The sequence below is a fragment of the Copidosoma floridanum genome, unplaced genomic scaffold (genome assembly GCF_036245765.1).
Source record: "Copidosoma floridanum isolate Cflo_tuat_1 unplaced genomic scaffold, Cflo_Japanese_pri ptg000020l, whole genome shotgun sequence".
NCBI lineage: Eukaryota > Metazoa > Arthropoda > Insecta > Hymenoptera > Encyrtidae > Copidosoma > Copidosoma floridanum.
Genome location: NW_028321897.1, coordinates 36,176,848 through 36,192,194, shown reverse-complemented (window position 1 = coordinate 36,192,194; position 15,347 = coordinate 36,176,848). Strand labels below are relative to the sequence as shown.

The 15,347-nt window shown below is 35.4% G+C and overlaps 1 protein-coding gene across 1 annotated transcript; it reads left to right on the top strand.

The window, feature by feature from the left end:
* The first annotated feature begins 13,663 nt into the window (after positions 1-13,663).
* On the top strand, positions 13,664-14,356 carry LOC149374461 (uncharacterized). Its single transcript, XM_089593735.1, has one exon. It carries the CDS (start codon positions 13,664-13,666, stop codon positions 14,354-14,356), a length of 693 nt encoding a protein of 230 aa, XP_089449861.1.
* Positions 14,357-15,347: the final 991 nt, after the last annotated feature.

The window sequence follows — 15,347 nt, the reverse complement described above, 5'->3', positions numbered from 1 at the left end:
TTTTCTGATACATGAATGATAACAAGTAGGATTTCAAATACTTTCGTGCAGAAAAATTGGGCTAGTTTGTGCATGATGATGCTGATACTGTCATTAAAAGTTTGATTAACTTCGTAATATTAGAAAATACGAGCCTAATCTCTGTTTACTTTTTTTTTATACCCAATAATTTTTTTTAAGCTCATTTTTTTTCTTCGGTAATTTTTGACACAAGGAATTTTTTATCTGTACTTATTTTTCCCTTAGGAAGTTCAAACTCCTTAAAATTACATTCAGTTTCTGAGTTCGTTAGTAACTTTTAGAAGCTTTCATCATTAATAACGGCACTTGAAAATAAATCTCTTCCAATTTTTAACTTACGACCATCCAAATCTTTGCTTTCCAGATATTATAAAAATTTTAAACTATAGAATCGTCATCTTATATTTTGTTGATAAAATCTTTAACTCTGTTCAGTAAATTTATCGTATCACTATCGAACCTATTTATAAATGATTGTATCATTAGATCAATTATTTAAAAATACAGTTTCCAATATTGCGCTTTTTGACTAGCAAAAACATGACTTTTAGAGTTGGAATATTCTTCTAAGCGATTAGGTACTTTTTCTTATGTTTAATAGATGGATCCTCTTTCTCTTCTTCCAAAGTCTGACTTGTTGTTTTAATTTCATCCCAAATTTTTAAAAAAATTTTATTACTTCTTATTCTAAGGATGTTTTCTTTCACATTAAGTATTCTCACGTGTGATTCATTGATACGGAGTTCTTTTTTTTGAAGTTTATTAATAAACATTTTAATTTGCTGAAAAATAATACTATCAACTAATAAGGTAACATTAAAGTCAAATGATTCAAGTCTTTTAACGTAACCTTGCAATTTTTAACTAATCGTTGCATCAATCTCACGATCACAGGCTTTCTGCTCCAAAAAGTTAAAAGTAGCTCTATAATTTACACCAAATATAAAACTAAAAGATATTATGCACATTATCTTTCTAAAATAGACAAAAAAATTATTAACGACAAATGTATCGTATTAAAATATTATAAAAAATACACAAAAAGTTATTTTTACAAAATTTTGAGTCAACATGCCACCTACCAGTCAAGATAATAATTAAATAAAATATTGTCTTTTACCATTGTTTTATAAGAAATTAGAGACTTTTGCAGTAACAAATAAATCTCTTTCATGTACATTATCTAAAAATCTACTCCAATACTTATAACTCACCTGATCGGGAAAAATAGTGATAACGCCGAAGTTTCTTTAAGCTTTAGGATTTTAAACTCTTGCACTATTTTGGGTAAGTTCCTTTTAAAATTAATAACATTTTTTATAATTTTTACAACATTTTTTATTTATCTCTAATTCTTTCTAGTGAGTCTTGAACACATAGGCTAAATGTATGAGCTGAACAATGAACGAACAATGCATATTGCTCAACTTCACGATTACGAGTTTGGAGACCACTAATTCATCCACTTACATTAGTTACTTCATCGTAATACTGTTCTCTCAGATTTCTTATATCTAAATTATTACTTTTTAAAAACCTCAAATCTTAATCCAACAAAGTTTCAGACTTTGAGTTAGGAGTATCAATAAAACTCAAAAACAACTCGATGATGATTAAATCGTTGTCAAGCATTTGTAAACAAACAAGATCTTTTTCAAGTTTACTTGTGTCTGAAGTCTGGTCTATCAGTATTGGATGATGTTGAGCTGACGAGATTTCACATGAAATTTTTGTTTTTATTCGTGCAGCGAGTATATATATATATATATATATATAGATAGAATTTCATCAAAAAAGAAATGGTGTAGCCATTTATAATTACTTTGACTCAACCAAACATTTAACTGAGGATTTTCCGCACTTCTTGTTACTGACAACTGTTGCAGATTAGAATTTTCTTCTTCATGGCCATGCAAAGGAAGACTTTGTCTTATTCAATACTGGATTCATGTGAAAATTATTTTTAGCACTTTGCGATTATTCAACATTTTTTTTTTTTGCTTAGCAGAACTCAAGTGCACGGCTACACTCTATTTTTTCAGTGATATCAATTCAGATAAAAATGCTCGATAAAGGGCCCTTTTTTTGTGAGATCAAAATAACAAAACACGATTTTTATAAGGGTATATCGCACAAAGCTCATTCGTCAGATGGCGCAACCATGCTTTAGAGAAAATGGCATCATTCACTTTGTAACAGTATACTTGTACATACGAGTCACCTATATATAAAATATGTATAGGCACGCAAGTTGAAGTTGTATGTATAAGTATACTGTTACGCATAAAACCTAATAGGTACCTCAGAGGATAAGCTATGGCGATTTCAGCCCAGGTGGGCTCAAGTCACCAGGCAATTTTAGCCCCCTTCCTCTCCACAGTGAGTGGACCTCTCTTTTCGGGTGATGTGGTCCCTCCTGCAACTAATGGGCCATCAAGAGCTGTGGCTATCTCTCACCCTTTGTGCGTGCGCTACTTCAGGTTGCATGCGTCACCTGCAGCGCTACTTAAGTTAGCGCGCGCTGTTTGAGTTAATGCGCAATGTGCATTAGCGCATATAGCGCCGCATACGCCAGCTGGGGTCTTACTCAGAGTTTTTAACGCAAGCGTTAATGTGCCGTAACGTTCGAAATATCAGAAAATAACGTCTCTGCGCATGCTCAGAAATCATTTTTGATATTTTTTAACGATTGGGCATTGCGTTTTTATAATAACGCGGGCGTATTCGATCTTTACGCGCCAATTGTCGGTGTTACGTAAAGATTAACGAATAATTTAAGGACTGTCTTTGAATAGTGTTCTTAATTAAGCGTTAGTTTGTATTTTAATACTAATTTTTAATATCTTAAGTATAATTAAATAAATTACAACTTGTAATGAAATATAATTCTATTTTAACGCATGTTAACCTGTATAAGTTATAGGTTGATCGATCAGAATATTTATTAGAAATTTTAACATGACTCTAAGAAGAATACAAGCAATTTTGATACATTTATCATTGTATCAATTGGCGCGTATGTAGATGGTGGCATTTTTATGTAAGTACTTTTCAAATCATCCATGCCCTTTTTGATAACAAATATACTGAATACTTTTAATTAAATATTCATTGCTGATAATATCTATTAATGATATTTTGTCGTTCTTCATTCCCTGCATTGTAATCTCCTTCAAAATGCTCATCATTATGATTATTAATCATTGCGATATCGTGATTAGGATTTATTCTAAAACAAATATATCACTCATTATTGTATGATTAAGAAAAATTTATTTAAGATTGAAGAAGAAGCTTACAAACCCATTCCTTAGGCGGAAATTATGTTATACGGAGCATGCAGTAATGATTCTCGCTACTTTTACTGAGTCACAATGTAATTTTCGAGCCCTTTTTATGCACAACCATGTGTTAGTTGAAATTCCAATTGTCTGCTCCACTTTCGAACGACACGATGTGTGTTCATTTGTATATCTGGCTTCTGGTGATCCTTCGGCCGCATTGATGATTGGCGTCAATAAGATCGGAGAGGGTGTATAACCGTTGTCAGCTACAAATATTATGAGATTGAAAATTACATTTATTTTTAAACCATAAATAAAAAAACAATTACTTGAATGTGGTTCAGACGTGGCTTCGAACTTTCTAAAATACTTTCTATAAGAACCCATACTACGAAATCAAATTAAAAGAGCTTTTTTAGCGTTTTTTTTTCGAGGAACTTGTATTAAAATGTAAGGGAGAGTTAAATATGTCTAAATTCAATCTTAAAAAGACTAATAATTTAATGCCATTTATTCATGATGTAATTGGTTAGAGTTGAGAGCACATGATCTTAATTAAAACAAGTTTATTTTAATAAAATTTTGAGGGTTGGTTGACGGAGCCCGCAGGGGTCGAAGTTCCCTAGTAAAACATCAAAATACGAAGTTCTACTTTATGTACCCTTGGAAATAAACCTGGTAGCTTCAGAATTTAGTGAAATAAGAGGGTAACTAACCTATTTTTAAGAGTACGTAAAGTAGTATAATTACATATTTTTCGGTTCCATTGCTACAGTTTATCTGCCAAAGTAAGCTTTATATAAGCATTTTTTAATATTTTATTTCACTTATGGTTCAAACCACACCAAACTTTAAAAAAATAACGTTTTGTACTTTACCTAGTAAGTAATATCGACCTTCTTGAGCAAGAACATTATTATTAATTCTTAGATTTTCAAGGTGTTTCTTAATATCACTGAAATTCCAAACAAATCTATCATTATTTCGACCAGGACAAATTCGAATATTCAGAACGACATACTTAGAATCCACAATCTGTAAAAAAAATTTTTTTTCAATCTTTTAAAAACTTTTGAAATATAACTATATCTATGTATGATTATGTCTATTACTCTACTTTACTAGATGCAATGAACTTTGAAGTAACGCTAAATTAGTTTCACATTATTTAAGTACGTGCAATGGTAATTTAATACTGCATCGTAAGTAGAAATTTTCCTCCTACTCCGTGAGAAGAAAATTCCTACTCATGGTGCAGGATTGGCAAAAAAATGTATAACACCAATGAGACTACACAGAGAAAGTCTCAGATCACAATCTAATCACGTTCGACCTCACCTTGGGTATCAAATACCTGTGATCTGAGAAATTACTAGTATTTATTTCTTGAGTAATGTACTATATAAGCAATTTATGACGATTATTACTATTTGTACGATAACAGATGAGCCATAACGATGATTTACAAAAGCTTCCTCGTTCTCTCGAGGTCGAATACACGTTACAATGAAGCAATCAATGAGGCCTAAGATATTTGAAATTCTAACAAATCTTCTGAAACTAAAAAATAATGATATTAATTATATTGTACAACGGTTTACGAAAAAATGTTTACTCTTACTCGTTTGATGTTTCTTCTCTTTCTTGTCTTGTACTTGGAAAATGTATGTATTCTCCTTGTACCGCAAGAATCGCATCTAAAACTCGTTCAATACATCGACTCATTGATGATTGACTCATTGGGTGATTTAAATCACTAGCTGCACCTTTTTGGAATGAGCCCTCTGCAAAAAATCGTAAAACTGCCAATATCTGAAGATGATGTGGTATAGCGGAAGCTTGCTGAGAAGGCATGTGCTTTCTCAAAATTTCAATAAGCTGCATTGCCAGATAAGGTGTTAGTCTGAAAATTATTTGAAACTGCTTTGATTTTATAATTTAAATTTTTAAAAATTTCAAAATTGATCTGTTAATCAACGATAAAAGACCAGATATTCTAATAAGAAATTGTACAATTGGTACAAACGCTAGAAAGCTAAATAATCAACATTATAAAAAGCATCTTAATAATTTATTTTATTTAATTACCTGTAGTGTTTTCTAAAATATTCTTCTTCAAGTCTAAAAGGATCTGAATTATCTCGTAACATGTTTTTTTTAATACGCAACTCTTGTACAGCAGCTCGTTTTTCTTCTTCTTCTGCAATCCGTATAGCAGCATAGGCAAACATTATTAAACACTGTTTTTCACAATAAAAAATAAAATACTTAGAACTGTTTTTTATTTACATTAAAGAAATCAATATTTTCTTCACAAATACATCAAATTTTCGAGTTATTTGGTAAAATGGTGTAGTCTAATGTTGGCATAGAAAAAACTTGTAGAAAGAAACGAGTGTATATAGATCGTTTGAAGAGAATAGTTTATAAGGGATAATACAATATGTAAATATGTAGGTGAAAGGTAAACACAATTAGAAAAAGCAGTGGAGAGAGAGAGAAAGAGAGAGGCAGGGATGAAAGTGTCAAGAAGATATATCGACATGAGCACGCATAGACTTATGCCTAAGTTTTGATATTCAGTCGTTATCGGCCTGAGTAGTAAGAGTTATTACGTAAACAAATTTTGTAACATTAGCAAAATGAATGGGTAAGTACCAAAGAAAGTATATATAACATGAAAAAAAAATTTAATTTTATTGAAAGGTAACAGTTGAGCAAATTTAAATATCTTAGGCAGAAAAAACGCATGAATAAGTGTCAAGAGCAAGTGTTAGTGGATTTCATGGAGAGTAATCCCTCATTTGCTCGAGAACAACGTCCTCTTTTAGGACCACGAGGAAATAAAATGTATGAGAAGTTGTGGTTGCAGTTGAAAGATAGATTAAATGAAAGTGGGCCGAAAAAATCTGATATCAAAGCTTGGAAACAGGTAATTTTATAACTTCAAAAAATTAAAATTAAATATATCTTACATCCAAACGATGTTAACATGTTTTTTTTTTTTTTTTCTTTTTTAAATACCTAACAGTCCTGGAACAAAATACGTCAAAAAAGTATCAAAGCAAAAGCTAAATTAATTAAATTTCACCAGAAAACTGGTAATAATGACATTAAATTTAGCTTGAATGAACTTTACGATCGTGTATCAAATATATACGGAAACTTTGGGTTAGGATTGGAAATAATACCAGTAGCTGGTATTTCTGTCAGAAAAGATAACGAAATGCCATATGAGCTGAAATTACTTGAGTAAGTGCATGCAGTAATAGAATTTCGTTATTTTAATGTTGAATATATATACCTTAACATGTATATGAGGCATTTCACGTCAAATCGCACAGGCTGCGCGCGAGACCACTTTTCATGCTTTGACTACAGTATCAAATTAATGAGGAAGATAAATCGGAGTAAGCATTTCCGACGTATTTTAACCTCAGCTTTTTAATGAAATTATTAAAATTACGAAAAAAAGTCAACATAACCTCAAAAAAATATAAAACATGTTATATCTTCAAAAGAGTGTCTCGAATCTTTTTTTTTACTATCTAAAACAAAAGAGGAGGTTTTTTTTACGTTGGTATAGTGATTTTCAGAGTGTCCACTATTATATTATTCGAGAAATCTAACGTCAAAGTCTATGTTCTCGTGCCGCCGCGACGGACGGCCTGGCCGGTGGGGCACGGTGCGGCGCTGCATGCGTGCTATATGTAGCAATTTGTGACCCACCGAACCGAGAAGTCTGCTTCTTTAGCCTTAAATTATTAGTTGATGTTAATACAGTATTATTTTTACAATAATTATTTAGACATATCAATAATAGTGTTGATATCAGGCGCGGTTCTCCTCCTCTGAGTTCATTTACAGCAGCAAAATTTTATTACTCTATTAATCGTGATAAAGGTTACGGCATCAAATGATTCTGAGATTTGTTTGCTTGAATAATGTATTTTGTGAATTTGCTATTCTTTGTGGAGTTTATTGAATTTTGAAAAAATTTGGTAAGTACAACTGAAGGTTCAGAAGTTGTCTTTTTAATAAAAAGTAAGGGTAAAATGATACCAGGAACTCTTCGATATCACGCATTTATCCCTCTTGATGAAAACACATTTAAGCTGCGTCATACATCTTTAAGTTCAATATTTCAAACATTTCTGAAAATTTCCAACCTAAAAATTAAAAAATCTACTTTCAAGAAAACTGCAAAGGTAAAGAAAAATATTTAATTGTTTTTATACAATACAATAATATATTGCATAGTGTCCAGTATTAAAGTTTAAATTAAAGTTTAAATAAATACAAATTGTTTATTATTATGTAAACATGTCAACACTTTATTTTATTATAAAACATTTATTAGGAATATTGCGTTGTTTTCAAACGTAAGATATGGTACGAACGCGGCGCTACGTCCACCGCCAGGCCGTCCGTCGCAGCGGCACGAGAGCATAGACTTTGACGTTAGATTTCTCAAATAATATAATAGTGGACACTCTGAAAATCACTATACCAACGTAAAAAAACCTTCTCTTTTGTTTTAGATAATAAAAAAAAAGATTTGAGACACCATTTTGAAGATATAACATGTTTTATATTTTTTTGAGGTTATGTTGACTTTTTTTTGTAACTTTAATAATTTCATTGAAAAGCTGAGGTTAAAATACGTCGGAAATGCTTACTCCGATTTATCTTCCTCATTAATTTGATACTGTAATCAAAGCATGAAAAGTGGTCTCGCGCGCAGCCTGTGCGATTTGACGTGAAATGCCTCATATCTGCACGAGAAAACAAAGAAACTATGTACGAAATTTTAACAAAAATTTATTTAATTACTTTTTTTTGCATGGTTCTATATACTTCAAGATGAGTATTAAATTTTATGATTAAATGTACATAAGAAACATGCTGTTTGTATCATAGCCTAAACTTCAAGGTTTTGTAAAAGTAAACAGAATGCGATACATTTCATAGTTTCATATTTACGATGAGACTTGTATTCTAAGAATAGGAACAACTAGAAATTAACACACTGTTTATATAGTACAGCAATATACCATAAAGTTTCTTAGTTTGATGTGAGTATTCGAGCTAGTGCTCCCTCGACGAAAAATATGTCTAATCAATCGTAAGTTATTTAATAATTCAAATATTTGCAAGTTTAATTAATACATGTATCGAAGATGTGCTTATGGAAAAAATAATTTAATCATTCAAAAATTGATTTTTGAAATTAGCATTAAAACATTAGTATTGTAAAAATAAAGTGAATTAAATAAATTTTGTCATTAAATCTAAATAAAAGTAACTATACCTAACGTAAAATAATTTTGAAATAATACAAAATTGCAGTACTAATCAACGACAAAGAGGCTCTACTCAACAAAAAGAGCACTTGCTTCAATATATGGAGGATAGCTACTCCTTTGCTGCTGAAAAGCTTGACGCTTCTTTGATGACGACGATGTGGAAGAGCCCGTCAAATACGCTGAATAAAATTGAGGGTGGAGTTGTCAGAGAAGTTGAGAGTTGGAGGAAGGTATGAAAAATTTGAAGAAAGAAATTTCTTATTAATGATTTAAATTATGCACCATATAATTAATATTGTTATTTACAACAAAAATCAGAGCTAAGATGTCAAAATAATTGTTTCTTTCAGTCATGGCACGAACTGAAACGGAGATCGGAACAACAGCTAGAAGCTTTAAGAAGTGACCCCGAAGCTCGATCGCTAAATGATGTAGCCAAACGTGTTTTACGTATAATTAAGAAGGCTAATTTTTCAATATCACCAAAAGCCAACAAATCTTTAGTGAAAAAAGAGTTCAATCCAAAATAAGAACCATCTTTCGCTGAAACAAAGTCTGTCGGTGGGCTATCTATTAGTGACATGGGCTTTTTACTGGATATACCTGTCTTAAATTTTGAACAAAGTTCCAGCACATCAAAAAACGTAACCCGATTAATCGACCTTATAAGCGTGATCGAAAGTGACAGTGACTCTGAAATTAATGAAAAAAAAACAACAAAGCGAAAATTCAAAGGTATTTATTAAAAAAAAAAAAAAAAAAAAAAATTTAGTGCTTGTAAATAAAACATTTAAATAATAAAAAATTTGATGTTTCAGATGTTTCAAACAACACTAATTTCGATTTTAATCATGAATTGGAAACACAAGCTATTCCATGGTCCAACAGCGAGGTCATCAAATCAAGTGAATCAAAAATTAAAGAAATAGCCCCTACTCCTACCAAAAAAATTAAAAAAGGTAATTAAAAATTTTCTGTTTTTTCCACACAATATTATTAATAATGCTAATAATAATAACATTTATAATAATAATAATAATAAGATTTAAATAATAATATAACCGACAAAAGCTTTTATACGTATATATATATATATCTTATATATATCTTATAACGTCATATATACATATATGGATTAAAAAATCAATAAACTATCTATTGAAAATTAAGTAACGTATAAAGAAATATTATAAAAATAATTTGCAAATTTTATTGGAATGTCATACGTATAAAAATTTAAAGCTACAGTAAATTCATAATGTGAAAAATGGTTCTTTTTTATCAGACTATTTAATTATACTGTTTTTTTTAACAAGAATAAATATTAGTCATTATTCATGTTACGTTTCAGATGCTAATTCACTAGAAGTGATGGATCTTATGATGAAGCAAAATGAATTATTAAAAGAGCAAAATGAGCTTTAAAAAAAAAGTTTAAAAATATCGAAAGAAAAAAATAAATTTTTGATGGAGATACGGGATGGCATTTTGGCTTTACAAGCAGTTACTATTTTCAAAACAAATTCAGAAATCATCAACACCTGCACAACGTAGGAAGTAAATGAAACATGGAAAAAGACTTCTATTAGATTGATTAAACATAAGTAAAAAATTATTAATTATTAGAGTCTTATGAAAAATCGTAATTGGATAAAAAATTATATGTAATTGTAAATATTGTTAGTGTATTTGTTACCGAAGTTCAAACAATTTGTTACCGTTACAGGAATATTTTTCAACAAAACCGTTTTGTTAAAAAGTCGATGTAATCAAATTTTCATTTTTTATTGTTATTTGTAATTGAAAATATAAAAATGTTACAGAAATTAAAATTATTTTGAAAATGTTACTGTTTATTTAAATTTGTTAAAGTATCGAAAAACTTAATAAGATAAAAAATTAAAAAGTAAGCTTTTTCTCAATGTGATATATATTGTATGACTGGAAAATGAATTAAGAAATAAAATCAATACACTTATTCATAATCTCAGTATTGTGTTTTTCAATTTGTTTATTTCAAAATAACATTTTTTCTGTGTTTCGCGCGTAACATTTAAATAGCGAGCGCTAAAATTTTTATCGATTTCAATAAGCGTTATTCTATATTAGGTTTAACGCACGTTAATAACTCTGAATAAGACCCCGGGTGACCTGCAACGCAGTTTGAGTTTGCGCGCGATGCAATGTGCATAAGTCGTCTGCAGCGCTGGTTTGTGCGCGCTGTTTGAATGTTCAAAATCGTAGGCAGCTTGTGCACGTGGTAGTTATATGCATACAAAATTTTTTTTGTGTTAGCAAGCGCGTTACATGATAATGTAGGATGTGGAGTGGTAGGGAAATAATTGTTAAATACTTTTTGTTTGATTTCTACAATTAGTTTGTATTAAGAAACCAATGTACATGATTTACAAAATAAGACTCGCAAGATACACATGATTTTTAAATTTCGACTTGTAAAACATCTTATTCTTGAAATACATAAAAATATCAAGGAAGAAGTCTCACCAGTATTATTTTTATCACGTGCTACGCTAAGCCGACCATGTCATAGCCAGCCATCTATGAAGGCTATTGCTTTTGTCGTTTGAAGCGTTCATGTGCTGCATAATTTAAATCACTATCTCGCTTGGATGACGTGACTGATTTGCTAGTCAGAAACCATTGTTTTAATCAATAGGTATTTAGGATAAAAATAGTTTTTAGAACGAAGTTCTTTATATCGCGTTACTCGGGGGGCTGGAATTTTAAAACCGACAGATTTTTTTTTTTGAAACGAAAGTGGTTTACCCAGAGTTTCTTCTTCTCTGGGTTTCCCCCCTTACCCCATCGCCCTCACCAACTGTTCTCTATACTCTTCCCCTCTATATGTATATCTGCCAACCGTGCCGTGTTACTTTTCTCCACACCTTTATCCACCATTCCCCCTCACACTCCCAAGCAATTTCATTTCCCCACAATAATTTTTATTTGACTTTGAATTTTTTCTATTACAGTTCTAAAAAAAAAAAAAAAAAAAAAAAAAAAAACATTTTCCATCAAAGAGATTTGAACCCTCGACCTCCTGCATATGAGATCAGTACGTTACCTACTCTGCTACGAGCGCTGCCGACTGTAGTAACTCGGTTTTTTTGTACTTATGGTGTGGTTCGTAACTATAACATTCCATTTTTAAATGTATTCACTGATGATTCATTCAATTAAGTATTTGTTAAAAAAAATGAATGAAAAAAAAGAATACAACAAAAAATGAAGAAAAAAAAAAAAAAAAAAAGTAGGCCCAAGTTGCCTACGATCACCATCCCGCCCTTCTCGGGACGACGAGAGGACTTGGAATCCTTTAGGGACCTGTTCCGAGCCCTCATACACGACGACAAGCTGCTAACGGACGTTGAGAGACTCTATTATTTAAAGTCACTCACTCAAGGCAATGCCAAGGCCGTCTTGGACTCCGTGCAGATCGTTGGGTCCAACTACCCGACAGCCTGGAGCCTACTCAAGGTTCGCTATGAGCATCGGCGGCTCCTTGTGCAGGACCACGTTGCGGTGCTCCGCAACATCAAGCCTCTGCGGGACGAGTCAGCCGGAGATCTCCAAGCGCTGTTGGACACGCTTGAACGTCATCGCGATCAGCTTAGTGCTCTCGGTCGCCCTGTCACGTCCTGGGATGATTGGTTCATCGCGTTTGCAGCAACGGGCATGGACGCCACCACAAGACATGCTTGGGAAGACGAGTTGGAGAAGCTGGAAATTTCCAGCGACGTGCCAAGTGATTCCTGGGCCACCTTTGCCATGCTGGCTGCGTTTCTGCGGCGCAGATGCCACACTCTCAGCTCCGTAGAGACTTCTCATCTAGCGCGCTCAGCTGGCTCCGCCGGCTCACGAGGGCCCTCCTCGACGCATGCAGGGCGCAATTTCCACTCCCTCACGACCCAGGAGGCCCCAGCGAACTGCCCGGCTTGTCACGAATCCCACTATCTCGGGCATTGCGGTCAGTTGCGGGATCTGAATCCAGCCGCCAAGATGCACATCGTATTCCAGGAGAAGTTATGCTTCAACTGCCTGAAGCCAGGGCACTCCCTGCATGACTGCCCCTCCAAGTCAGTCTGCCAGCGCTGCCAGGCGGCGCACCACAGTCTGCTGCACGACAGCCGCAAGCGCCGGTCCGAAGCTCCAGGATCTTCGGACCCACCCAAGCATGCGAAGCCGACCAGTTCCGATCTCCTCAAGACTCCTGATGAGTCCCAGCAATGACTCGTGGTGCTTCCGACCGCGCTTGCCTAACTTAGCGGCAGCCAGGGGCCCATCGTCACCGTGAGAGCACTCCTCGACCCGTGCTCTGAGATCTCGGCCATCTCTCTCAAGCTCGCTCGCCGCCTAAAGGCCCCTTTGGAGGATTCTTGAACCAGCGTATTAGGCATCGGCGGCGAACACGCCATAAGGTCGACACTCCACGCCAGCCTGCGCCTGATGCCAGGGGATGGCACCCCCAGTTTGCATCTGAAGGCGTTGTGCATACCCCACCTCGGTCTTTCAACTCCTGCGGCCCTGCTCGACCCTAGCATCCTGCAAGTCTGGGCCAGCCTGCAGGACCTCACCGACCCCGACTTTGGCCTTCCTCGTGCGGTCGATATTCTCATCGGCACCGAGGTCTACAGCCATCTGCTGCACCCTGGGTACCGTCAGCGCGGAGAGATCATCGGTCAGCATACAGCACTCGGCTGGACTCTAGTCGGGTGTGCTCCTGGGCGCCCCTTGTACAGCGCCGTCGCGTGTCCAACATTGCACGATGAGCTGGCTCCACCCTGGCATCGCGAGCTCATCATGCTACTCGAGCGCTTTTGGAAACTAGAAGAGGTGCCCTCCGTCTGCCACCACGCGCCCGATGACATCGACTGCGAGCGGATTTTCGCCAACTACCGGCGCGACGTGGACGGCCGTTATATCGTGCGTTTGCCTATGAAGCCCAATGCTGCACCGCTCCTCGGCGATAGCCTGGCTAGCGCCCTGGCCTCACTGCAATCTCTACACCGCCGCCTCTAGCGGGACTCAAAGATGGCAACCGAGCATAACCGCTTCATGAGCGAGTACCTCGCCCTCGGTCATATGAAGCGGCTCTCCAGCCAAGAGCTCACCGAACCGAGCAGCACGGTCTGCTACGTCCCGCACCACGGCATCTGGCAACACGGGGACCTTGGACCAAAGTTGCGCGTCGTGTTTAACGCCTCGCACCCAACCTCGAGCGGCTACAGCCTAAACGACATCCTGCACTCCGGGCCGAGACTCCAGGCCACACTACCGACAGTCCTGCTGCGATGGCGAAGACATCGCGTCGCCTTCTGCAGCGATGTCCAGATTATGTACCGCCAATTCTGGGTTGACCCACGAGACGCAGACCTTCAGCGCATCGTCTGGAGCCCCGATCCGAGTCAGCCGCCTGTACACTATCAACTGCGCACCGTCACTTATGGCGCGACTTGCTCGCCCTACTTGTCACTGCGTGTGATTCAACAACTCTGTCATTACGAAGGACACTTGTGGCCGGACGCCGTACCTGTCGTCATGAACGATTGGTACGCGGATGACATCCTCTCGGGTGCCGATGACCTCGAAATGGCCCGCCAGCTTCGGGATCAAGTAATCGGCCTGCTGCGCTCAGGCAGATTTTCACTCCGGAAATGGGTCGCCCGGAGGCGAAGCCACTCTGGGTACGGCGGGCGGGACTTGAAGTTTCGTTCCTGGAACTAGGCGGGCGGGATGCTTCGTTCGACGATATACTGTCGGTCGGGCCCCCCTCCTGATCATCTTGGCGCTTCGTTGCGCCACTGCCGATGGAATTGACGGCCTGTGCCGGGACCAGTTCAGTTCGTCTCCTGATACACAGGCTCACGCATCAGCTAGCCAGCTACACGCCTCTGCCAGCCAAGCCTCACCGTCAGCAGCCAGCAAGCCGCTCGAGACAGCTAGTCCACCAACAATATCAGCAGAGCATAGTACGCAGAAAGTGCGCTATTCATTGTCGCCGGGTCCGCTTCCCTTGTACTCAATAAATAAAGAGTTTCTCAAACAATTGTAATGACGACAATAGTTATGGTGATGATAATGATAATGATTACGATTCGAATAATAAGAGTAATGATAATAAAGATAAGAATTACAATAATTATAATAAAAATAATTATACAAGTAATTAAAAAAGTAATGATAATCATGTTCATGATAAGGTTAATTATAACAGTATAAAAATGATAATGATCATAATAATAATCATAATGATGATAAGACTAATGATTACGATAACGACATTAAGGTTGATAATAAGCATTATAAGGATGATGATAATAATGATCATGATAATAATAATAATAATGATACCATTGATCCTGAGAAAAAAGACATCAATATTAACTATAAAATTAATAATAGAAATAATAATAAAGATAATTATAATAATAATAACCGTAAAAGTATGATATTAATAATGATTAGGATAATGAAAATAATCATAACGACAATACAGATACTAATAATTATGATTATAATAATGATGATAACAATAATAATAACAACAAAAATAGTAAAAATAATGATGACAATAATGATAACAGTAATAATAACAATGATTGTTATAATTATAAAGATGATAACAATAATAGGGATAATGATGATGATGATGATGACGATGATAATGATAATGATGATGATGATAATAATGATAATAATAACGATAAATAAGTTT

Bases quoted from the DNA above. Each gene is read 5' to 3' on its own strand.
- LOC149374461 (XM_089593735.1), top strand. From the start codon at position 13,664: ATGGCAACCGAGCATAACCGCTTCATGAGCGAGTACCTCGCCCTCGGT.